The 25,773-nt window shown below is 45.3% G+C and overlaps 1 protein-coding gene across 1 annotated transcript in view; it reads left to right on the forward strand.

Moving 5' to 3' along the window:
* The first annotated feature begins 9,243 nt into the window (after window positions 1–9,243).
* Window positions 9,244–25,773, forward strand: part of INVS (inversin) — an 88,612-nt gene continuing 72,082 nt past the window's right edge. The window contains exons 1-2 of the mRNA XM_038770358.1: window positions 9,244–9,373; window positions 13,115–13,281. Of these exons, the coding sequence (XP_038626286.1) occupies window positions 9,268–9,373; window positions 13,115–13,281 (273 nt within the window). The 5' untranslated portion in view covers window positions 9,244–9,267. The remainder of the gene's footprint in view (window positions 9,374–13,114; window positions 13,282–25,773) is intronic.

The raw sequence follows: 25,773 nt of genomic DNA on the forward strand, positions 1-25,773 counted from the left end.
CTCATTAAATGCGATTTAATGAATGAATGTGTGTGTGTGTGAGCCAAGCGTTTAGTACAGTGCTCTGCATACAGTAAGCGCTCATTAAATACGATTGAATGAATGAATGAATGTATGTGTGGTGGGGGGAGCCCGAGCGGTGGGAGGAAGGCGCGCGGAGCACGCTGGGAGTTGTAGTCCGCGCGTCGGGGGGTGTGAGCGCCAAGCGCTTAGTACAGTGCTCTGCACACAGTAAGCGCTCAATAAATACGATTGAATGAATGAATGAATGTGTGCGCGTCGGGGTGTGTGTGTGCCAAGCGCTTAGTACAGTGCTCTGCACACAGTAAGCACTCATTAAGTACGATTTAATGAATGTATGTGTGGTGTGGGGGGGAGCCCGAGCGGTGGGAGGGAGGCGCGCGGAGCACGCTGGGAGTTGTAGTCCGCGCGTCGGGGGTGTATGAGCGCCAAGCGCCTAGTACAGTGCTCTGCACACAGTAAGCGCTCAATCAATCAATCGTATTTGCTGAGCGCTTACTGTGTGCAGAGCACTGTACTAAGCGCTTGGGAAGTACAAGTACAAGTTGGCAACATAAGGTGGGGAGAGTGGTGGACTGTCGGATAGGAAGGGGGAGGGAGATGTAGGCAAGGGGTTGGCGGTGGAATAGATAATAATAATAATAATAACATTTATTAAAAGCTTACTATGTGCAAAGCACTGTTCTAAGCGCTAAAGTGATCAGATTGTCCCACATGGGGCTTACAGTCTTCATCCCTGAGCCCCCCGTGGGACAACCTCGTCACCTTGTAACCTCCCCAGCGCTTAGAACAGTGCTTTGCACGTAGTAAGCGCTTAATAAACGTCATCGTTATTATTATTATCCCCATTTTACCGATGGGGTAACTGAAGCACAGAGAAGGCAAGAGAGTATAGAGAGTAAGGTGATGCTAGGGGACTGGATTGTGCAGACTGGGTTGTAATAGTAGATCAGTGAGATGAGGAAAGAGGAAGAGGCTGTTTGAGTATCTTAAAGCCAATGATAAAGGGGTACTGTTCGAGTTATTTATTTTACTTGTACATATCTATTCTATTTATTTTATTTTGTTAGTATGTTTGGTTTTGTTCTCTGTCTCCCCCTCTTAGACTGTGAACCCACTGTTGGGTAGAGACTCTCTATATGTTGCCAACTTGGACTTCCCAAGCACTTAGTCCAGTACTCTGCACACAGTAAGTGCTCAATAAATACGATTGATTGATTGATTGATTGATTGATGCAGAAGGGGATGGGCAACCACTGGAAGTTTTTGAGGAGCGGGGAGATAAGGACTCCTACTTAGACTGTGAGCCTCACAGAGACTGTGTCCAATCTACCCCAGAGCTTAGAACGGTATTTCATTCATTCATTCCATCGTATTTATTGAGCGCTTACTGTGTACTAAGCGCTTGGGAAGTACAAGTTATATATATAGTACAAGTATTCATTCATTCAATAGATGCGATTGAATGAATGAATGAATGTGTGCGCGTCGGGGTGTGTGTGTGTGCGCCAAGCGCTTAGTCCAGTGCTCTGCACACAGTAAGCGCGCAATGAATTCGATTATATTGACCTGTATATATGTTTGTACATATTTATTACTCTATTTATTTATTGATTTTACTTGTACATATCTATTCTATTTATTTTATTTTGTTAGTATGTTTGGTTTTGTTCTCTGTCTCCCCCTTTTAGACTGTGAGCCCACTGTTGGGTAGAGACTGTCTCCATATGTTGCCAACTTGGACTTCCCAAGCGCTTAGTCCAGTGCTGTGCACACAGTAAGCGCTCAATAAATACGATTGATTGATTGATTGATTGATGCAGAAGGGGATGGGCAACCATTGGAAGTTTTTGAGGAGTGGGGAGATAAGGACTCCTACTTAGACTGTGAGCCTCACAGAGACTGTGTCCAATCCACCCCAGAGCTTAGAACGGTATTTCACTCATTCATTCAATCGTATTTATTGAGCGCTTACTGTGTACTAAGCGCTTGGGAAGTACAAGTTATATATATAGTACAAGTATTCATTCAATAAATACGATTGAATGAATGAATGTGTGCGCATCGGGGTGTGTATGTGTGTGCGCCAAGCGCTTAGTCCAGTGCTCTGCACACAGTAAGCGCTCAATAAATTCGATTATAATGACCTGTATATATGTTTGTACATATTTATTACTCTATTTATTTATTTATTTTACTTGTACCTATCTATTCTATTTATTTTATTTTGTTAGTATGTTTGGTTTTGTTCTGTCTCCCCCTTTTAGACCGTGAGCCCACTGTTGGGTAGGGACTGTCTCTCTATGTTGCCAACTTGGACTTCCCAAGCGCTTAGTCCAGTGCTGTGCACACAGTAAGCGCTCAATAAATACGATTGATTGATTGATTGATTGATGCAGAAGGGGATGGGCAACCATTGGAAGTTTTTGAGGAGTGGGGAGATAAGGACTCCTACTTAGACTGTGAGCCTCACAGAGACTGTGTCCAATCCACCCCAGAGCTTAGAACGGTATTTCATTCATTCATTCAATCGTATTTATTGAGCGCTTACTGTGTACTAAGCGCTTGGGAAGTACAAGTTATATATATAGTACAAGTATTCATTCAATAAATACGATTGAATGAATGAATGTGTGCGCGTCGGGGTGTGTATGTGTGTGCACCAAGCGCTTAGTCCAGTGCTCTGCACACAGTAAGCGCGCAATGAATTCGATTATATTGACCTGTATATATGTTTGTACATATTTATTACTCTATTTATTTATTGATTTTACTTGTACATATCTATTCTATTTATTTTATTTTGTTAGTATGTTTGGTTTTGTTCTCTGTCTCCCCCTTTTAGACTGTGAGCCCACTGTTGGGTAGAGACTGTCTCCATATGTTGCCAACTTGGACTTCCCAAGCGCTTAGTCCAGTGCTGTGCACACAGTAAGCGCTCAATAAATACGATTGATTGATTGATTGATTGATGCAGAAGGGGATGGGCAACCATTGGAAGTTTTTGAGGAGTGGGGAGATAAGGACTCCTACTTAGACTGTGAGCCTCACAGAGACTGTGTCCAATCTACCTCACAGCTTTGAACGGTATTTCATTCATTCATTCATTCATTCATTCATTCAATCGTATTTATTGAGCGCTTACTGTGTACCAAGCGCTTGGGAAGTACAAGTTATATATATAGTACAAGTATTCATTCAATAAATACGATTGAATGAATGAATGTGTGCACGTCGGGGTGTGTGTGTGTGTGTGTGTGCGCCAAGCGCTTAGTCCAGTGCTCTGCACACAGTAAGCGCTCAGTAAATTCGATCATAATGACCTGTATATATGTTTGTACATATTTATTACTCTATTTATTTATTTATTTTACTTGTACCTATCTATTCTATTTATTTTGTTAGTATGTTTGGTTTTGTTCTCTGTCTCCCCCTTTTAGACCGTGAGCCCACTGTTGGGGAGGGACTGCCTCTCTATGTTGCCAACTTGGACTTCCCAAGCGCTTAGTACAGTGCTCTGCACACAGTAAGCGCTCAATAAATACGATTGATTGATTGATTTTATGAATGAATGTGTGTGTGGCCTGAGCAGTGGGAGGGAGGCGCGCGGGGCACGCTGGGAGTTGTAGTCCGCGCGTTGGGGGGTGTGGGGCTGTGTGTGTGTGCCAAGCGCTTAGTACAGTGCTCTGCATACAGTAAGCGCTCAATAAATACGATTGAATGAATGAATGTGTGTGTGCGGTGGGTAGGAACCTTTCCCGGAAAAGGCGGGGGAGCCCGAGCGGTGGGGGCGAGGCGCGCGCGGGGCACGCTGGGAGTTGTAGTCCACGAGTAAGGGTGTGTAGGGCGGGAGGCGCGCGCGGGGCACGCTGGGAGATGTAGTCCACGCGTCCTCCCCCGCGGGCGAGGGAGCGGGGCAACCCGGGGGGGCCGGAACTACCGTTCCCAGAATGCAGCGGGGCGGGCGGTGGGCGCCTCAGGCGGCGGGACGGACGGGCCCTGATGGTCTCCGTGGCCCCGGCGGCGGCGGCGTCGACGACGGTGAGTAATCAGCGAGGGAGGCTTAGTGACGACAGCCCGGGCTTGGGAGTCACAGGTCATGGGTTCGAATCCGCCTCCGCCAACGGTCAGCTGGGTGACTTTGGGCAAGTCACTTCACTTCCCTGGGCCTCAGTTTCCTCATCTGGAAAATGGGGAGGAAGACTGTGAGCCCCCCGTGGGACCACCTCATCACCTTGTAACCTCCCCAGCGCTTAGAACAGTGCTTTGCACGTAGTAAGCGCTTAATAAGTGCCATCATTATTATTATTATTATTCTCTGGGCCTCAGTTCCCTCATCTGGAAAATGGGGAGGAAGACTGTGAGCCCCCCGTGGGACCACCTCATCACCTTGTAACCTCCCCAGCGCTTAGAACAGTGCTTTGCACGTAGTAAGCGCTTAATAAATGCCATCATCATTATTATTATTCTCTGGGCCTCAGTTTCCTCATCTGGAAAATGGGGAGGAAGACTGTGAGCCCCCCGTGGGACAACCTCATCACCTTGTAACCTCCCCAGCGCTTAGAACAGTGCTTTGCACGTAGTAAGAACAGTGCTTTGCACGTAGTAAGCGCTTAATAAATGCCATTATTATTACTATTATTATTCTCTGGGCCTCAGTTCCCTCATCTGGAAAATGGGGAGGAAGACTGTGAGCCCCCCGTGGGACCACCTCATCACCTTGTAACCTCCCCAGCGCTTAGAACAGTGCTTTGCACGTAGTAAGCGCTTAATAAATGCCATCATTATTATTATTATTATTATTCTCTGGGCCTCAGTTTCCTCATCTGGAAAATGGGGAGGAAGACTGTGAGCCCCCCGTGGGACAACCTCATCACCTTGTAACCTCCCCAGCGCTTAGAACAGTGCTTTGCACGTAGTAAGAACAGTGCTTTGCACGTAGTAAGCGCTTAATAAATGCCATTATTATTACTATTATTATTCTCTGGGCCTCAGTTCCCTCATCTGGAAAATGGGGAGGAAGACTGTGAGCCCCCCGTGGGACAACCTCATCACCTTGTAACCTCCCCAGCGCTTAGAACGGTGCTTTGCACGTAGTAAGCGCTTAATAAATGCCATCGTTATCATTATTGTTCTCTGGGCCTCAGTTTCCTCATTTGGAAAATGGGGAGGAAGACTGTGAGCCCCCCGTGGGACCACCTCATCACCTTGTAACCTCTCCAGCGCTTAGAATGGTGCTTTGCACGTAGTAAGCGCTTAATAAATGCCATTATTATTATTAGAACAGTGCTTTGCACCTAGTAAGCGCTTAATAAATGCCATCATTATTATTATTATTATTATTCCCTGGGCCTCAGTTCCTTCATCTGGAAAATGGGGAGGAAGACTGTGAGCCCCCCGTGGGACAACCTCATCACCTCGTAACCTCCCCAGCGCTTAGAATGGTGTTTTGCACGTAGTAAGCGCTTAATAAATGCCATCATTATTATTATTATTCTCTGGGCCTCAGTTCCCTCATCTGGAAAGTGGGGAGGAAGACTGTGTGCCCCCTCAGTTTCCTCATCTGGAAAATGGGGATGAAGACTGTGAGCCCCACATGGGACAACCTCATCACCTTGTAACCTCCCCAGTGCTTAGAATAGTGCTTTGCACGTAGTAAGCACTTAACTGCCATCATCATTATTATTATTCTCTGGACCTCAGTTCCCTCATCTGGAAAATGGGGATGAAGACTGTGAGCCCCACATGGGACAACCTCATCACCTCGTAACCTCCCCAGCGCTTAGAACAGTGCTTTGCACGTAGTAAGCGCTTAATAAATGCCATCACCATTATTATTCTCTGGGCCTCAGTTTCCTCATCTGGCAAATGGGGAGGAAGACTGTGAGCCCCCCGTGGGACAACCTCATTACGTTGTATCCCCCTCCAATCAATCAATTGTATTTATTGAGCACGTACTGTGTGCAGAGCACTGTACTAAGCGCTTGGGAAGTACAAGTTAGCAACATATAGAGACAGTCCCTACCCAACAGTGGGCTCACAGTCTAAAAGGGGGAGACAGTGAACAAAACCAAACATACTAACAAAATAAAATAAAAATAATATAGATATGTACAAGTAAAATAAATAGAGTAATAAATATGTACAAACATATATACAGGTGCTGTGGGGAAGGGAAGGAGTTAAGACTCCAGCGCTTAGAACAGCGCTTTGCACATAGTAAGCGCTTAACAAATGCCATTATTATTATTATTCTAATCCTGCCTCTCATTCATTCATTCAGTTGTATTTATTGAGTGCTTACTATGCTCAGAGCACTGTACTAAGCGCTTGGGAAGTCCAAGTCGGCAACAGAGAGAGACGGTCCCTACCCAACAACGGGCTCACGGTCTAGAAGGGGGAGACAGACAACAAAACAAAACATGGAGACAGGGGTCAAAATCATCAGAACAAATAGAATTAAAGCTAGGTGCAAATCATTAGAAGCAGCGTGACTCAGTGGAAGAAGCACGGGCTGTGGAGTCAGAGGTCGTGGGTGCAAATCCTGACTCTGCCAATTGTCAGCTGTGTGACTCTGGGCAAGGTACTTAACTTCTCTGTGCCTCAGTTCCCTCGTCTGTAAAATGGGGATTAAGATTGTCAGCCCCACGTGGGACAATCTTATCACCTTGTATCCTCCCCAGCGCTTAGAACAGTGCTTCGCACATAGTAAGCGCTTAACAAATGCTATCATTATTATTCTCTGGGCCTCAGTAACCTCATCTGTAAAATGGGGGTGAAGACTGTGAGCCCCCCGGGGAGCAACATGATCACCTTGTAACCTCCCCAGCGCTTAGAACAGTGCTTTGTGACTGTCCTGAGGTCATATGGGAAGAAGGGAGAGTGACTATTTTTTTTCCTCCTACTTGCCTTAAAATCCTAGTTAATTCTAACCTACTGAAAGTTTGGGCATCGTACTCTAAATTGAGTTGACTGTGAGCCTGCTGTTGGGTAGGGACTGTCTCTATATGTTGCCAACTTGTACTTCCCAAGCGCTTAGTACAGTGCTCTGCACACAGTAAGCGCTCAATAAATACGATTGATGATGATGATGATGATTGGAGGTCTCCCCCTCGGCCCCCTCTCCATCCCCCCCATCTTACCTCCTTCCCTTCCCCACAGCACCTGTATCTATGTATATATGTTTGTACATATTTATTACTCTTTTTTACTTGTACATATCTATTCTATTTATTTTATTTTGTTAGTATGTTTGGTTGTGTTCTCTGTCTCCCCCCTTTAGACTGTGAGCCCGCTGTTGGGTAGGGACTGTCTCTATATGTTGCCAATTTGTACTTCCCAAGCGCTTAGTACAGTGCTTTGCACATAGTAAGCGCTCAATAAATACGACTGATGATGATGATGAGTTAGCTCCTCACTACAGTCTTTTCATTGCCTACAAGGAGGAAAAAGAAATTAAGAGTTTTAATTTAGTGCTCACTTTTAAAAAAAAGATGGTATTTAAGTGCTTACTGTGTGCCAGGTGCTGTACTAAGCGCTGGGATAAATGCAAGATAATTCATTCAGTTGAATTTATTGAGCACTTACTGTGTGCAGAGCACTGTACTAAGCACTTGGGAAGTACAAGTCGGCAACAGAGAGAGAAAATCCCTACCCAACAACAGGCTCACAGTTTAGAAGAGGGGGAAGACAAGATGACAAAACAAAACAAGTAGACAGGTGTCAAAACCATCAGAATAAATAGAATTGTAGATAATCAGGTTGGACACAGGCCATGCCCAACATGGGGCTCACAGTTTTAATCCTCAGTTGACAGGTGAGGTAACAGACGAAGAGAAGCTAAGTGACTCGCCCAAGGTCCCTCGGCAAATCGACAGAGCTGCTTACTCTTGCAAGTTGTGTGTCATTTAAATTTGCCCATTCTCACACTTTCTTTTGGTAGTTATTCTGCCTTAGATTATCTAGGCAGGATAGATAGATAGTCTAAGCGCTTAGTACAGTGCTCTGCACACAGTAAGCGCTCAATAAATATGATTGATTGATAGTCTTAGATTAGACTCTTCTAGACTGTGAGCCCACTGTTGGGTAGGGACCATCTGTATATGTTGCCAACTTGTACTTCCCAAACGCCTAGTACAGTGCTCTGCACACAGTAAGCACTCAATAAATACAATTGAGTGAATGAATAAAGGGTCATAGGGCAGATGGTCCTCTTTAGCAAGCAACTTGCTCTATTATAAGCACAAGGATGAGGAACAGAACGGGACTAAGCGCTTAGTACAGTGCTCTGCACACAGTAAGCGCTCAATAAATACGATTGATTGATTGACAAATTATTTTCAGTTGTCTTCTATCTGGAGAGTGCACATGTGAAGTTGGCTAGCCGAATTGCCCCCATGCTTTCCCATTCAAATCACACCCGAGTCGTTGGAGAAAAAATTATGGACAATCCTTATTCTTAATCATGTGGTTTCTCCTCAATTCATATGGGTGAAATTGGATCAGGGTTAAGCGGGGAATTCAGTTTTTTGGCTTCCCTCCAGATCTCTTCTGTTATTCACTAGGCAGCGTGTTCTTTCTAAATGAAATACCCTTGCTCGGGTATTCCAAACTGAATTGGCTAAATCAGGAACGATATCAAGGACCCTGCACCTCAGATACAATCAGCGTGGGTAACGAGTTCGAATACAGGGGCCGTTTTAAAGGCCCAAGCTTCTCAGTTTATCAGAAGGACTCTTTTGTTTCTTTCAGCCCAGAATACAAATGCCAGAAGCATTTTAGGCCTGGGAGTCAAAAGGACTTGGGTTCTAATTCTGACTCCCATCATTTTTCTGCTGTGTGACTTTGGGCAAGTCAGGGCGTCCCAGTTGTGGTTCACCCCTTAGGGACGGTCACAGAAGCAAGAATTAATGGAGCGCTAACCAAATGTTGTGGAAAGAGGGAAGGCCCTCTCTCAGCCTTGTGTGATGCTATAACAGGGTGCCACATTTCACCTGCTACTTGAGAATGTTTCTGAACAACCCAATAAAATCCATGAGAGCTACTTGGTTCTTCTAACAAAAGCTCATTCTGTAATCCCTGAGAACTAGAAGATCTGTTTTCAAAACAATACACTACTGGGACATATACTGTCCCAGAAATATCTAAAAGGAATGAGAGGAAGCAGTTTGAGGAATGCAGAACGGGATAATGTTTTGATTCTTAATGTCTCCACAGACTGGACCGGTACCGATACCCGAAAAGGTGATGAACGGTTCAGATGATTGGATCTTCAGTGGTTCCTCCTTAGCATCTCAGGTTCATGCAGCTGCAGTTAATGGAGACAAGGGCGCTCTTCAAAAGTTGATCGCAAGTAAGCATTCTCCTTAAGTATATATTCACCTTGGGACTGAACTGGGTAGCTTTTGGAAACCTTTAATTTCCTATCACTAGATATATGAGGTTTATCAGCATTTAAATGTACAATACACTTTCTCTTCTCTGCAGTATTTGTTTTAATGAGAGTGTTTTCCGCATATCACACTTTTCTCAAGGCCCCAAGGGTGAAAAACTTGGCAAATAACCGAAGTAGGAAAGGAAGCTAACAAGAGCATAAAGCTAGTAAAGTGTTCAGGGAAAATGTAAAGGCCACGTGAAAGCTGAATGACTAGTGCCAGAAGTTAAGAGAATCAGGTAAGCTGGAGTTTTGGAATGAATCAGTCAATTGTATTTATTGAGCGCTTACTGTGTGCAGAGCACTGTACTAAGCGCTTGGGAAGTACAAGTCGGCAACATATAGAGACGGTCCCTACCCAACAGCGGGCTCAGAGTCTAGAAGGGGAATTTGAATTTGGAAAAGACACATACTGGTGAGAGACACTGTGGCCCAGTGGAAAGAGCGGCAGTCTGGGAGTCAAGAGGCCTGGGTTCTGATAGCTCTGCCACTTCTTTGTGATCTTAGGCATGTCACTTAATGTCTTGGTGCCTCAGTTTCCGTATTTTAAAATGAAAATCTCTGTACCTACCTCATAAGGATCCTGTGAGGATAAAATGTTCCCACCACTGGCTTCCAGGCCTTTCTCTGAGTTGTGACTGACAGAAGTAGCCACTCAGTCAGTCGTACTTACCATGCGCAGAGCACTGTACTAACCGCGTGGGAGAGTACAATATAACAGTCGTCCAGGGCAGAATCAGGAAACCATGACTTATTCTGGGCCTCTCTCGGTAGTGCCGGAAGAGACAGTAAATAGATGCTAAGGTTGACAAGTGCTTCGTAAATACTGATATATTCATGTAGGAGGAAAGGTTAGGTCCAAAAAATATGACTGGGCCTCATCAGTGAATTCCACTAGTGAATGCCCTGGGCTTGCTAGTAACATGTGCATTACCAATTCTACAACTCCATCCCTACACAGGGTTCTCCAATTTACAAATCTTTTAAAATAGCATCACCATTTTGAAAGCGTTCATGTTCGCCAACAGGCAAAGAGTGGAGAGCTGCTCCGTGGGCAGGATCTATAGCTGAACCAACCACATGATGCGACAGAGTGTTTCCAGCTGGATGCAAAGGCAGTAGTGCTGGTTGAGGACTTGAGCTGAATTTGATTATATCTCTGGGTTGGGTGGTGTAGCTCCCACAGTGATGCTAATCAGAATATGTTTTCTCTGCTGATTTGGCGTGTTTTCATGCCTGGAATTTTCTGTCATGCAGTTCATTGTGTTAAAATCACTTTTTAATGTTTTCGGTTGTTACGTCTTAAAAATATTTCTGTATTTCACCACCAAACTATTCCTTCCCTCCAACATATTGAGAGAGTGAAGATTCTTCGGTTCAACCCAAAGACTGGAAAAGTGTGAACTCGCGAGACTGAAAATACCCAAGGCTTTATTAATAGCTGTGCCAAAAGTTCACAGGAGGCTGGTGACAAGATTTTTTTCCTTGAGAAATGGCATCTGTCAAGAAGCCAGTTTGGGAATTTGGTTTTGAATCTCTGTCTGTGCTAGAACCATCCCAGACTCACTGCTCTAGCCTCCGTCTCTCACCCTCATGCTACAGTAGGGCTTTTCACTGCTTATATTTGAAATCACCCCCCACCTAAGATAGAATGGGACACTGATGAAGCTGAGTATTTCTCCCCTAAACCGGCACGTCTCTCCCCCTTTCACTTTTGGCAGTACCACTACTCTGTTCTTCTAACACTTGTTCCTTCGAGTGAGTCATCGTTAACTCCACCCTCTCCTTTGGTCCCCCACGACCACGCAAAGGTGCGTCTACCATTGAAGCCACCTTACTCATGAGGGGGTCCCCTTGTAGAGGGAGATCAAGCGATCGTATTTATTGAGCGCTTACTGTGTACAGAGCACTGTACTAAGATGAAGGGGGGAGGGTTGCTACTACTCCTGATTTGGACCCTTCAGTCCCCACTTAGAAGTGGCTTAGAATGGCGGGAGCAGAAACGATGTCCTTTATCCCTCTCTCCCTGACCAAAAAGTACTTAAAGGAAACCTACTGGGATCGGTGGATTCCCCAAGGCCGAAGGATAGGGTTAAGGCCAGGACTCCAGGGCTCTCACCACCTCATCCCACTTCTTCGTAGTGTTTTTCAGCTCCAGATCCCAATCGTCTTCTCCATAGCAACTGCCTAGTCCCAACTAATCACTTCAGGCCTAACCTGCTGCAATAGCTTCCTAGCCGTTCCCTCTCCGAGTTATCTTTCACAAGAAGTATTTTCCTCAGGTGTGGTTTCAGCATTAGAGGCCTTCAATGGACACTAGCAACCTGTCTCATCGAAGGGAAACTCTTGAGCAGACGCTTGAAGGCTCCCCACCAACTTCCTCCCCCTCTATCTTCAACCAAACTCACATCTCACTGCACACCAGTCGGGCAAACCAGCTTGTTCTTCGGCCACTCACGCTCTCGTTTTCGCACCTTTAATATAAGCCGTCGCCCCATCTGGGACTTCCTCCAGATTCCTTTCTCGGCTAGCCGTGTCTCTTCCCTCCTTCAGAACCGTGCTTCCGAGGCAGCACCTCCGTTAGCAGTTCTCAGTGGCGGTACGATACAGGAGCGGAGAGGTCCAACAGTATCGAAGCCACAATCCTACAGCCTGGGACTCGGCACCAGAAGCAGTTTTGAGCAATCTCCAGAATTGATCTGGCCTCCGATTCTCCCCAGGCTCGGGTCTCTGGCCAAACAAGGACCAACAGACCACGTCCTTTGCCCCCAGTAAACCTCTCTGTAATTTGGATACCGGGGATGGCCTGGAGCTAGTCTGGACATCCTGCAACTGCTCTAGAAGGGAGTGGACACTTCCCTTCCTCCCCAGTCAAGGGCTGGATCAGTCCTATCCAAATCCGAACAGCGTCGGAGTGGGGGACCTGTGTCCAGCTGTCCACTTCAGTCTCACTGGGCAGGCTTTCAATTGGCTCACTGGAGGGCTAATAGAGTCGGCATCACTCCCATCCCAGCAGAAGTGGCCCTTTATTCATTCATTCAATCGTATTTATTGAGCGTTTACTGTGTGCCAAGCACGATATTAAGCGCTTAAGGTATTAAACAGGAGCGGTGAATGCCAGGGAGGACCAGTACCATCTGCGGGGCTGCATCTTTAGGTTCAGTCAATGACTCGATGGGCTAACTCCCATTTGATGCCCACCATGTGCTGCCCGGGCTCGTTTGAGAACAGAGTAGCCCGGCAGCCCATTCTCAGCCTCATCATCTTCCCAGTCGAGTCCCCTTCTTTGGACTCACGCAGGGACAATGCTTTGAAACGTAAACTCATCCTGGAGAAGATCTGATTCACAGGCCCTTGGCTACCAGCTGGGTTTCTCACAATGTCTAATCTAAGTAGGGCCCCCAGACTATACTTGTTTTCCTTCTGAGCAGTTTTTGTGATTTTGTTTTTTTAATTAAAGAAGCTAAACCCTTTTCATACTCTCTACCACCTTCAAAAGCTTTCCTCGGTGTTTAATAATAGCCCAGATTGCATGCCTGGAAATCCATCCTGGACTTTAGAAGGGGCATTGATGAACCACAGGATGACTGTAAAAATTAATTTACGTGGTAATGTAAATGAAAATCACAAGAAGAGTAAACGTGCTTTTTGTAATTCCAGGGACCCCTGCTTTGAAAGATAAAGAGGACCAGTTTGGGAGGACTCCGCTCATGTATTGTGTGCTGGCCGACAGGGGAGATTGTGCCCAGGTCCTCCTGAAGGCGGGAGCGGATGTGAACAAGGCCGACCACAGCCAGAGAACAGCCCTCCATCTTGCAGCACAAAAGGTGAGATGAACTATTCCTTGGGGAACCGATTCTTGCTTATCGTCGCTACTGGAATTGCTTGTAGGTTCCGCGACTCTTCCCGTCTTGGAATGGAAAAAAATGGTAATCAGGAATCTCAGTGGAATTGCCCTCATTGGTTAAAGATTGATCAGTGCGGTTGGTATATACTGAGAGAGGTGTGCGTAGAAGGCTGAAGTGTTTCCTAGGGAATAGAGAACTTGCCAACCGGGTGTTAAAAAGACTGTACTCGACTGGCTTAGATGAGAGGAAGAAGGCAGTCACTGTAGCGTGAGATTATAAAACCTGTTGTTTTTGACCCTCTGAGAGAGCTTGAAAATGGCACATTTTATGTTCCCGGTCACAGTTCGGAAATTGAGCCACACGGTGAAGTATAGAAAGTGACTAGGGTTCAGCGCTGATGCTGGTGACGGTGGGTTACTTGCCCAAACAGGTGACCGGGATTTCAAATTGCCGGGCGTACGAAAGTCACTTTTGTGTTTTAAGCACTAACAAAATCCTCTCCGGACATCCTGGGCAATGTAGAGCAGGAATGTGACCCCTGTCAGGTGTGCGCATGGGAAATAGAAAAATAAAGAACTCATTTTGATGGAAGATTTTCATTTCATAAGATATGCATTTAACAAGAAATGCCACAGCTGAGTGTTGTGGTCTTCCCAAGTAATGATAGTTGTGGAATTTGTTAAGCACACACTATGTACCCTGAGCACTGTACTCTAAGCTGGGGTAGATACAAGATAATCAGGTCAGACACGTTCCAAGTAGAGTAACTCCTCTCCTCTCTGTTACCAACATAACTAGTAGATCTGATGCTGTGGCCTCCCAGGAACTGCCTTGCTGGATTGTTCAATACTGTGCTCCACCAGGTCTTTAAGACCGTTGTTCTATCTCCTTCAGTTCACCATGCAGCATTTCAGTCAATCCATCAGCTAATACAGTTGTTCAGGTTCCTTGCCGTCTTAAGTTCTCCTCATGTGTCCCTTTCTTTGAGATACTGATAACACTCCAGGATTTAATGTGGTGATTTGGGGTTGCCATTGGAGGTTGAGCTTCTCGAGAAGTTGGAGGTGACACCTAGTGAACTAAGTGGTACCTCGATAGCTAAATTTGTGACAGTATTATGTTTTGCCAGTGAAAATACGTGGCTGAGTGTAGGGTTTCCATGAGGCAGTAATAGGGGTGCTACCAGTAGTAGTAATAGTGATAGTATTTCAGGTTAGTCTTCTTCAGGCTTATCAGTCCATAGTTTTCTGGTCACTCTGTAAGTCTTGTGTCTGCTCCTCTAGAGCAAAATTTTCAGCATACAATAGCTCCTCGTCGATTGTCCCAAAGACTTTCATTGATGATTGGAGCTTATTTGAGTTGGAAGAGCTTTCCTGGAGATCAGAAGCATCTTCCGACCCCAGCTTCCATGTCCCTCATGGTGGGCTAGGGTGAGTAGGACTCACTCAAAAGGCGATTGAGAATAGGTCCGACAGAGCATCTTTAAATCTGACTTGACTGGCCTTTGAATCGTGGGCTAGCTGTAGGATCGTGGTGAACTTCTCAGGGTAGCCTAATTGGTTCCGAAGTGGCCAGAGGCCAGGTTTCCCGGTGGCATCAAATGCTTCAGTGAGGCTGTGAAGTTAGCAGTTGCTAGCCCTGCCGTTGCTTCCGTGGAAAAAGCACTGACTGCCCTGGGAACTAGGAGGCTTGGAGTTCTGTCTGGAGCGTGATCATGTGGGCGAAGACTTCATAGGCACTTCACCTGCGTACTGGTTTGTTGCACTCCATGCTCCCGCGGGCACGAGACTGGCAGGATCAAGAGAGTGTGAATGGCGCTGGGCAGCCCACTAGCACCATAAAATAGTCTTGGAGTCGCCGGAACGCGACCCTTCCGTCCTTTATGTTGGGAGACTCCATCATCGTCATCATCGTCATCATCATCCCAGTTATCGCTCTTAATTAGTTCCGTGAAACTAAAGTGTTAAGCCAAAAAGCACTAGATTAAAATGGTTTCCCGTAGGAAATAGAGGAAGGTGCATTAATGTACCCCTAAGGTTCAAAGTACTGACCAAAAATGATAAGTCTGTGAAAAAGTGACAATGTAAATCTGTATTCGAATAATGAAGGATTTGAATGAGGCTTTGTGGTATGCGTTTTTAAATACAGAACTTAATTTTCAGAGTGTTATGTGTCACATCCTAAGGAGCTAAAAGGCAGCCTGTAGAACAGATCTGCCATTGTGTATGCTAAATAGATGTCTATGTCTCATGCTAAATTGATGTGGGCTTTAATTGCTATTCACGTCAGTCAGATACTTGGAAAAGAGGTGTTTAAGCCAAGGTAAACCTTGGAGCATTATCTCAGAAGTGAACAGAGCTGTAAGTAATACAGTAATATGCTAAAGAAAGAGTATTATAATGGGGAATGGTTATGTAGAGATCTTTCGGTTGCTCTGTGCATCTCAGTTTCTCTTATTCTGCAAAGGTTTTTTAGTGTGATCTGAAACCATGCCGTGCATCAGGGAGGACACGGTTAATGTTATTCTTGCTTGTCCGGAAGGACTCAGGGAACCTTGAGTTACCCCGGTGATTTCAGACCCCTCACCTTTCTTCTTGGATATTTCTTCTTGAATATGGTAATGCCTTTGAAGTCCTGTGTTTCAAATGCGGAGAATTGCAAAATGTCTATAAACTCACAGCGTGTAATCCTGAGTTAAAATTAGCCATGTCTCTTAAGCCCTTAAAAATATTTAATGGTCGTCCAGCTGCCACACTGCAGTAGTGACAAGAGGAATCTTGTGGGCATCATGTCACTGCCATTTCTTTATTTCCTCAGTATTGGGTGTATTTTGCGGCATTGAGAAGTTTATGGTGAAAGCCCCTTGAGATTAAATCAGTCAGTGAGCGGTATTTCTTGAGCTGTGTGCAGAGAGCTGTACTAAGCTCTTGGGAAAGTACAATTCAACAGAGGTGGGAGACGTGGGCCCTGCCCATAGGACGTTTAAATACCAGAGGGCACTGAATAAATGATCAACTGGTTAATAAAAGTGAAATATAATGATAACGGCACTTGTTGAGTGCTTACTATGTTCTTTTCTGTCCATGAACTCTTCTAGACTGTGAGCCCACTGTTGGGTAGGGACTGTCTCTATATGTTGCCAACTTGTACTTCCCAAGCACTTAGTACAGTGCTGTGCACACAGTAAGCGCTCAATAAATACGATTGATTGATTGATTGATGAACTGTCCATACTCTTTTCCCCAAGTCTAGATACTGCTTCAAAAACTCTCAGACCAAGAGAAAAGCGTATTTGTCCAATCCTGTAACAGAGACTTCTCGCTTAGAGAGGTTGTTGCTCCCACCCAGCGACGTGGGGAAGAGCCTCCATTGCTCCAGAGATCCAGAGAAGCTCCCATTGGCTTCCCATTAAGCGCTTAGTACAGTGCTCTGCACATAGTAAGCGCTCAATAAATACGATTGATTGATTGATTGGCATACACGGCCCCCAGTAGGCTCTCTGCGAAACAGAATCAGGCTCAAGGAATTGTTTGGGGAAAAGTGGAGGATGAGCAAAGTGCCTGCTCTGTCTTAGGAGATCACCCCGGAAAAGGAGGACTAAAGAAAACCTTGACGACTCCAAGCAAGCTAGAGTTGTCTAAAAGGGATCCAACCAAGGGATAATGACTAGGGAAATTCAGAGAGGCTGTAAGTGTTGAAAAAGGAATAGCTTCAAGGCTTGAGAGGGAGAAGCCCTGAGTTCAACATAATTGACTTGCAGAATTAGGACCAATGCCACTTTTTTTTTTATATGGTATTTGGTAAGCACTTACTGTGTGCCAGGAACTGTACTAAGTGCTGGAGTAGATACAAGCTAATCAGGATGGACACAGTCCATGTGCCACAAGGGGCTCACAGTGTTGATCCCCATTTTACAGGTTAGGTAACCGAGGCACAGAGAGTGAAGTGACTTGCCCAGGCACACAGCAGGCAACTATAGCAGCACCAAACACAGGCCAGTTAAACTGGAGTCACCCTAAAGGGGCTTTGGCCCTTACTGTGGCCTCATGGATAGAGCGTGGGCCTGGGAGTAGGAATGACGTGGGTTCTGTCTCACCTGCTCCACCGTTTGTCTGCTGTGTGACCTTGGGTAAGTCACTTCATTCATTCAATCATATTTATTGAGCACTTACTGTGTGCAGAGAACTGTACTAAGTGCTTGAAAACTCTGTTCTAAGCACTGGAGAGGTTACAAGGTAATCAGGTCATCCCACGGGGGCTCACCGTATTAATCCCCATTTTACAGCTGAGATAACTGAGGCACAGAGAAGTTAAGTGACTTGCCCAAAGTCACACAGCTGACAGTTGGCGGAGCCGGAATTTGAACCCATGACCTCTGACTCCAAAGCCCGTGCTCTTTCCACTGAGCCACGCTGCCCCTCACTTCACTGCTCCTGGCTTCAGTTACCTCATCTGTAAAATGGGAACAGGGACTGTGTCCACCCCAGTGCGTAGGACAGTGCCCGGCACGTACTAAGCACTTAACAAACACCACAATCATTCATTCATTCAATCATTCTAAGCATTTGGGAGAGTGAAATATAACAATAAACATATTCCCGGCCCACAATGAGCTTACAGTCTAGAGGGAGAGACAGACATTAATAAATATGAATAAATAACATGTACTTATTTTGCTCATAAAATGAATCACCTAACTTCTCTGTGCCTCAGCTACCTCACCTGCAAAATGGGTATTCAATACCTGTTCTCCCTCCTACTTAGTCTGTGAGCCCTGTGTGGGTCAGGGCCTGTGTCTGGCCTGATTATCCCCTATCTTCCCCAGTGCTTAGAACAGTGCTTGCAACACAATAAGCACTTAACAAATACCACAATGATTATTATATTAGTGGGATGCAGCTCCATGTGCCCACCTCGCCTCACATGGATGTGCCAAGGATCTAGTGGGCATCCAGTGCCCCGGGTTAGGACCCACTAAGGCCACTGGCTTCAGTACGTACCCGTTTCAGAGACTTAATATCAATTGCCCCGATTCAATATTAAACCGCTCAGGATTGTAATCTATTTAAATTAAAGGTCCACTCCCTTCAAAGCCGTTTTTTTTTTCATGAAACCATCAATCTGTAAAGATTTTTTTTCCCCCGGCACCTGACGCTTTTCTCGTTGTCTCTAGACATTTTACATTATTGAAGTAAGGTAAAAATGAGTTAGCAAATTCAGGAGGTGCTAGTAGAATGAATGCACATAATAGAATCTGAACCAGATATAGCTGGTTAATTGAAGGGTGAGGAAAAAGCCTTTTCATTAGTTGAGGGTGTGAAAGGAGATTGGCATTAAGATACGCTCCCAGTGATTTTCCTGGTTCTGTGTTATAATCAGTCGGGTCTGCCAGGTCATTTTCAAAGAGTTATTCCTTTTGATGTGTCTTTCATCGTAGTCATTTAGAACATTTTCTCATTTTCAGCGTAGATTTTAACCACTGCTCCGATTTTGCCACCTCTGACCTCCACTCACCTCCGTCGTAATCATGGCAGCAATTAAAATCCTGTATGGCGGAAGTGTAGCTCCGGAGATTGTTAGCTAATTATCACGGAAAATGAACGGTCTGGAGAGGACGTGCTTCTGTTAGGAGGAGATACTATTTGCGGGAAGGCCAACGCCGCAGACCATCTGAACCCGGCAGCTGTAAAAGCCAGCTCCTTTCTCAATTTAAAAACATTGATTTGTCCTGAAAGGCAGGGGACTGCGGGCTCGATAGAGCCCGCGTTAAGGAAAGCTTGTGGTTTGATCAGCACTGTGTGCGAGTGCCCAGCCATGCATCCACCCTGCTCCCAAGCCCACTCCCTTCCTCCCAACCACATTCATGTCACCGTGGAAGAGAAGCCCTGAAACCAAACTCTGCTCAGAGGTCTTCAGAGCTGTGTGACTTTGGGCAAGTCAGTTCACTTCTCTGGGCCTCAGTTACTTCATCTGTAAAATGGGGATTAAGACTGTCCCTGTGGGACAACTTGATCACCGGGTAACCTCCCCAGCGCTTAATAAATGCTATTATTATTATTATTATTATTCAGAGTGGTTGTTTCCTGCTGCATCTCCACTGAACAAGCAGAGCCTTTGCTCAACTCGTGGGCCTTAAGCTCTCCTCACACCTTGCCCTGTGAACATCAATTAATAGTATTTGTTGAGTAGTAGAAATTGGCATTTATCGAGCACCCACTGGCCGTAATGCACCGTGCTTAGCACATGGTGAAGTACAACAGAAGCATGAGGCATATTCCCTGCCCACAAGGAGCTTGCACTGTCAAGGGGGAGGCAGACGTACGTATTTAAAAGACAGTGATCAAAATAATTGAATGTATAAATAAATATACATAAGTGCCGAGAATGGGCATCATGTAAAGTTCATAAAACTAGAGATGGCTGGTGGCTTCTGTGATTCAGAATACTGGGAAATAATTGGGGAGGGGATGTTGGAAGAGGAGGGCTTCCAGGAGGGATGTGAATATGGACAGAGCTGTGGAGGAAAGCATTTCCAAGCCGTCTAAACTGTGAGCTTGTTGTGGGCAGGGAATGTTTCTGTTGTTGTATTGTACTCTCCCAAGTGCTTAGTACAGTGCTTTTCAAGCGGTAAGTGCTCAGTAAATACAAGTGAATGAAGCTGTGTGTTGAGTGACACTTCAGGCAGATGATTCATGCAGAAGAGAGGCTGGAGGCAGGGTCCAAAGCATAACACTAAATTCCTGGGAATACCACCCCTTCCCTCTGATGTCCTCTTTCCTATCACCCTACATGAAACCATCAGCATCTCAGCAGGGGACTACCCTATCCTAAGTTACAAGAGGTAGCAGCAATTGGAGAATAATTGTTCCCACTCAATTTATTTATTTATAATGGCATTTATTAAGCGCTTATTACGTGCAAAGCACTGTTCTAAGTGCTGGGGAGGTTACAAGGTGATCAGGTTGTCCCACATGGGGCTCACAGTCTTAATCCCCATTTTACAGATGAGGGAACTGAGGCACAGGGAAGTTAAGTGACTTGCCCAAGTCACACAGCTGACAATTGGCGGAGCCGGGATTTCAACCCGTGACCTCCGACTCCAAAGCCCAGGCTCTTTCCACTGAGCCACGCTGTTATAGGAACAACCGCGGTTTCTCCATTCATTCATTCATTCACTCATTCAGTTGCTTACTGGGTGCAGAGCACTGTACTAAGCGCTTGGGAAGTACAAGTTGGCGACGTATAGAGACGGTCCCTACCCAACAACGGGCCCACAGTCTCGAAGGGGGAGACAGAGAACAAAACGAAACATGTGGGCAGGTGTCAAGTCGTCAGAATAAATAGAATTAAAGCTAAATGCACATCATTAACAAAATAAATAGAATGGTAAATATGTACAAGTAAAATAAATAGAGTAATTAATCTGTACAAACATGTATACAGGTGCTGTGGGGAGGGGAAGGAGGTGGGGCCGGGGGGGGATGGGGAGGAGGAGAGGAAAAAGGGGGCTCATTCTGGGAAGGCCTCTTGGAGGAGGTGAGCTCTCCATTGAACCCTCAACCTACCCTTCCAAAGAGTGGCCCTCCCAAGCCATTTGGGGTTAGAGGCGCAGGGAGAATTCTCTCTGACCATCATCCGTGTCCCTAACAAACGGGAAAGTGGGAGTGGAACTTGTTCAGGATTAGGAAGTGGAATTTTGGCTCCTAGCAGTCAAATAAACAGTCCATTCATTCATTCAGTCATATTTATTGAGCGCTTACCGTGTGCAGAGCACTGTACTAAGCGCTTGGGAAGTACAAGTTGGCAGCATATAGAGACAACAGTGGGCTCACAGATCCAGAAGGCTGGGCAAGGCGGATGGGGAGGTGCTAGAGGATCCGTGTCTGGGATCCTTGCATTTCTCCCCAGCGGAGCAGGCTGACCTAGTGAATAGAGCCCAGGCCTGAGACTCAGAGGACCTGGGTTCTAATCTAATCCACTTGTCTTCTGGGTGACCTTGGGGAAGTCACTGCTCCATGCCACAGTGACTTCTCCTGGAAAATGGGGACTGAGACTGTGAGCCCCGTGTGGGACATGAACTGTGTCCAACCTGATTAGCTTGTAGCTACCGCAGCGCTTAGGACAGTGCAAGGCAAATAGTAAGGGCTTAACAAATACCATAAAAAAAAAAAGCCCAAGTGAAAACCCTGGGCAGAGCAGCGATTCCGGCTGTTTCAGATAATTTGGAGGCAAATAGCAAAGCATCTGCCCTGGGAAACTGTGTGAGGAGCATCCTGGGGCCTGCAGCTCTGGGGAGCGGCACTGAACAGCAGGGGCTAGCCTCCTTCTGGAGTGTTTTCTTTTGGAAACAGATTCAGGGAGTGGGAGCCGAAGATTCCCCCATCCACAGGCAGTCAAGTAACCGTCACCCTTAGGCCAGGCCCACAGGAGTTGCCGCAATTTGTTTCAAGTCCCTCGCTGACCCCCGTCCTTCCATTTCTCTCCCTTCCTTTTCCCCTCCCTTTTTCCTTTCCCTTTTTCCATAAGCTAGTTATGGGCAGGGAACGCATCTGCTAATTCTGTTGTACTGTAGTTTCTCAAGTGCTTAGTATAGTGCTCTGCACTGCATAAGCCCTCAATAAATTGATTGATTGGTTCCACTCACTTCCTTCCCTCTCTTCTTCCTTCCCGTCACTCCTTTCCTGTCTTCTCACTTCTTTCCTCTCTTCTCATTCCTCCCCTCTCCATCCTTCCCTTCTTTTCTATCCTCTCCCCTCTTTCCTCTTCCCTTTCCCTTTCTCCTATTCTCTCCCCTCTCCGTTTACCCTCTCCCCATGGTCATAAGAGAGGAGACTGGATAGTACACCATCCGTGATGAGAAGCATTATTGCAGATCATAGAGATTTTATGAAGTGGACCCAGGCAGAAACCTGCTCGCATGGAAACCACACTCAAGTGTGCTGGCTGGAGATTTTGGGTGGTATTATTCCGGTAGACATTGATGTCTGTGGACACATTGCTACTTGTCACAACAGTGAAGGAGTAGAATCTATGAAAACAAAATGAATCTCAAGTGCAGACCATGTGTTCGTAGTTTGATTTTTTTTTTCCATGTAAAACTCCAGGTTTAATCCAAGAAAGCAATCAGTCGTACCTCTTCCCAGTATTCTCACAAAGCCTGCCAATTAATTAGCAGTCTTTTGGCTCCAGGGAAAACACCATTTCTGTGCATTCCCCAAACACATTCCTCTGTTAATAAGGACCAAAAAAAAAAAACCTTCAGTGGTCTTACTGAATGTTAAAATTTATGCATTGTACATTTCCTATAGGACTTTAATCTCTCAGAAGGTTATTAATTTGGTATCAAGTAGATTAATGCCACCTGATTAGAGGATATATCCCATATTGCTTGGAAGAATAAAAGAAGCTTCAAGTTGTGGGGGGGTTTAGCATTCAGGCGGGCTCATGGAAAGGACGACAGACTCTTTCCTTCAGAACTTCTGTTGCATTTACATATTAAGTTTTAGCTTTCTAGGTCCAGCGTCCATATTAATCTTTCAGAAACCAAAAAAAGGAAAGAGCGAGTTGGTTTTAAGCATGAGAAATGGTGTAGAAATTTCTAAAGAAAAACCCAAAGTGTCTGTTTTAGTTTGATTTTTTTTTAGGGCTTTGGGGAAGGTTTTTTTGCCATTTAAGTTAAAGCACAGACTCCCCTGAAACACGGAAGAAAAGCGGCTTTCTCACCATCAACTGCTACATTTTTTTAAATGGTATCTGTTAAGCGCTTGCTATGTGCCAAACACTCATCTAAGCACTGGAGTAGGTTCATGTTAATTAGGTCGGAAGCAGCCCCTGTCCCGCATGGCGCTCACAGTCTAAGTAGGAGGGAGGACAGGTATTTTAATCCCCATTTTACAGTTGAGGAAACTGAGGCACAGAGACTTAACCAAGATCACACAGCAAACAATTGACAATCAGTCATGTCTTTATAGAGCGCTTACTATGTGCAGCACACTGTTCTAAGCACTTGGGAGAGTATAATACAACAGAATTAACAGACACGTTCCCTGCCTATAATAAGCTTAGAACCCAAGTCTTAAGAGAAGCAGCGTGGCTCAGTGGAAAAGAGCACGGGCTTTGGATTCAGAGGTTATGGGTTCAAATCCCGGCTCCACCAATTGTCAGCTGTGTGACTTTGGGCAAGTCACTTAACTTCTCTGGACCTCAGTTCCCTCAACTGTAAAATGGGGATGAAGACTGTGAGCCCTCCGTGGGACAACCTGATCACCTCCCCAGCGCTTAGAACAGTGCTTTGCACATAGTAAGCGCTTGATAAATGTCATTATTATTATTATTATTCTTAAGTCCTTCTGATTCCCAGGCCCATGTTATCTCCATTAGCCCATCCTACCAGATTGATTCGTCAGATGCTGTGCGGACTAAATGGATAAGCCAAATCGTATTTCTTTTGGCTCCCAATTCAGTATTCAGGTAGGATTCTCTGCCAGTTTCATGAGTGAGATGGCAAATCATTTTTCTCTGCTGCATTCTCCTCGGGTGTAAGAAGTTGGAGTTCTCCCTTCGTGCTACATAAGAATATTATGAGAATTAATTATTCATTTGCTATCTGTAAAGCACTTTGAACTTCTGGAGAAAAGCTGTAGGTGTATGGAAACCATTAGTAGTGTTAATATTATTGCCCTTGTAAATATTTTTACGTTCGATTTGCAGTTAGAATGTTAACTGCTTGTGGTCTGGGAACGTGCCACTTCTCTATTCTCTACTTCCCAAGTGACTAATAGACTGTGCGGCACAAAGTGGACGCTAGATCGATACTACTACTACTACTAAGGACATTTTTTTTTACAGTGTTTGTTAAGCCCTTACTATGTGCCGGGCACTGTACTAAGCGCTGGGGTAGATACAAGCAAATCAAGTTAAACACAGTCGACGTCCCTCATGGGGCCTGACAGCCTTAGTCTCTGTTTTACAGATGAGGTAAATGAGTCACAGAGAAGTGAAGTGACTTGCCCAAGTTCACACAGCAGACAAGTGTAGGAGCCGGGATTAGAACCCAGGTCTTTCCGAGTCCCAGGCCCAAGCTCTAACCACTAGGTCATGCTGCTTCTCTCGTGGACATCTTCTCTGATGAACTTCCATTGGACTATTCCCCTCAATATCACTAGCTTGTTCTCCAGTTACCATTCATTTGTGCATTTATTGAAACTCCTCTCGAACCCTCAACTATTTTCTGTCTGCAGAGTCGTTTGAATGTCATGAGTGAAAGTTTGGAGCATATCAGTTGACAGTGAAGCAGTGTGACCTAGTGGAAAGAGTACAAGCTTTGGAGTTAAGAGGACCCGGGTTCTAATCTTGGCTCTGTCTGTCTTGCCACTGTCTGCTGTGTGACCTCGTAGAGCCTCTGTGGTACTTCTCTGTGCCTCAGTTACTTCATATGGAAAATGGGGATTAAATCCCCCTCCCTTTGATTTAGACAGTGAGCTCTATGTGGGACAGGGACTCGGTCCCACCTTATTATCTTGTATCTACCCCAGCACTTAGAACAGTGCTGACAAATAGTAAGCGTTTAACGAATACCATTAAAAAAAAAAATTCAACACAGTCCAACTCACAGCAGCAGCAGTAATTTATGCTGCTAGACTGTAAATTTGTCTCTATACTCCAGGTGAGTTGTGGGCAGGGAATGTGTCTTTATTGTCATACTTTAATACTACTACTACTACTACTACTACTAATAATAATAATAATAATAATGGCATGTGTTAAGTACTTTGTGCAAAGCATTGTTCTAAGCGCTGGGGGGAATACAAGGTGATCAAGTTGTCCCACATGGGGCTCTCAGTCTTAATCCCCATTTTACAGATGAGGTAACAGAGGCTCAGAGAAATTAAGTGACTTGCCCAAGGTCACACAGCAGAAATGTGGCAGAGCTGGGATTAGAACCCATGACCACTGACTCCCACAGTAAGTGCTCAATAAATCCGATTGGATGGATACTACTATTAGTATGAACATCATCATCATCAATGGTATTTATTGAGCATTTACTATGCGCAGAGCACTGTGCTAAGCGCTTGGGAGAGTGCAATATAACGGAGTTGGCAGACAACACCCTGCCCACAGTGAACCTACAGTCAGGTCTTGCTGTCGGACAATGACATGATCAAGAAGCTGCCACTGTTTACATCTTGAGTGCATCCAAAATGTTGTTCTTTTATTTGGAGAGTGAAAACGCATGTTGGCAATTATGTTTAACACAGTCACTGGGGCAAGAGCCCATTGCTGATTATTTTATCAATCCCATTTGGGCCAGAAATTATTCCACACTCTAGAGACATTGCCCGCACACGCGTTGAAGTCTTCCATGAACATCAGCTTGTCAGGTCTCAGCACTATTACGATGGCTCTGTTTTGCTTTTGATAAGACTGAAGGAATAGCTATGATTTGGCCAGTCCAAAGGCTCATCCCTT

This window comes from Tachyglossus aculeatus, chromosome X3, assembly GCF_015852505.1.
Source record: "Tachyglossus aculeatus isolate mTacAcu1 chromosome X3, mTacAcu1.pri, whole genome shotgun sequence".
Lineage (NCBI taxonomy): Eukaryota > Metazoa > Chordata > Mammalia > Monotremata > Tachyglossidae > Tachyglossus > Tachyglossus aculeatus.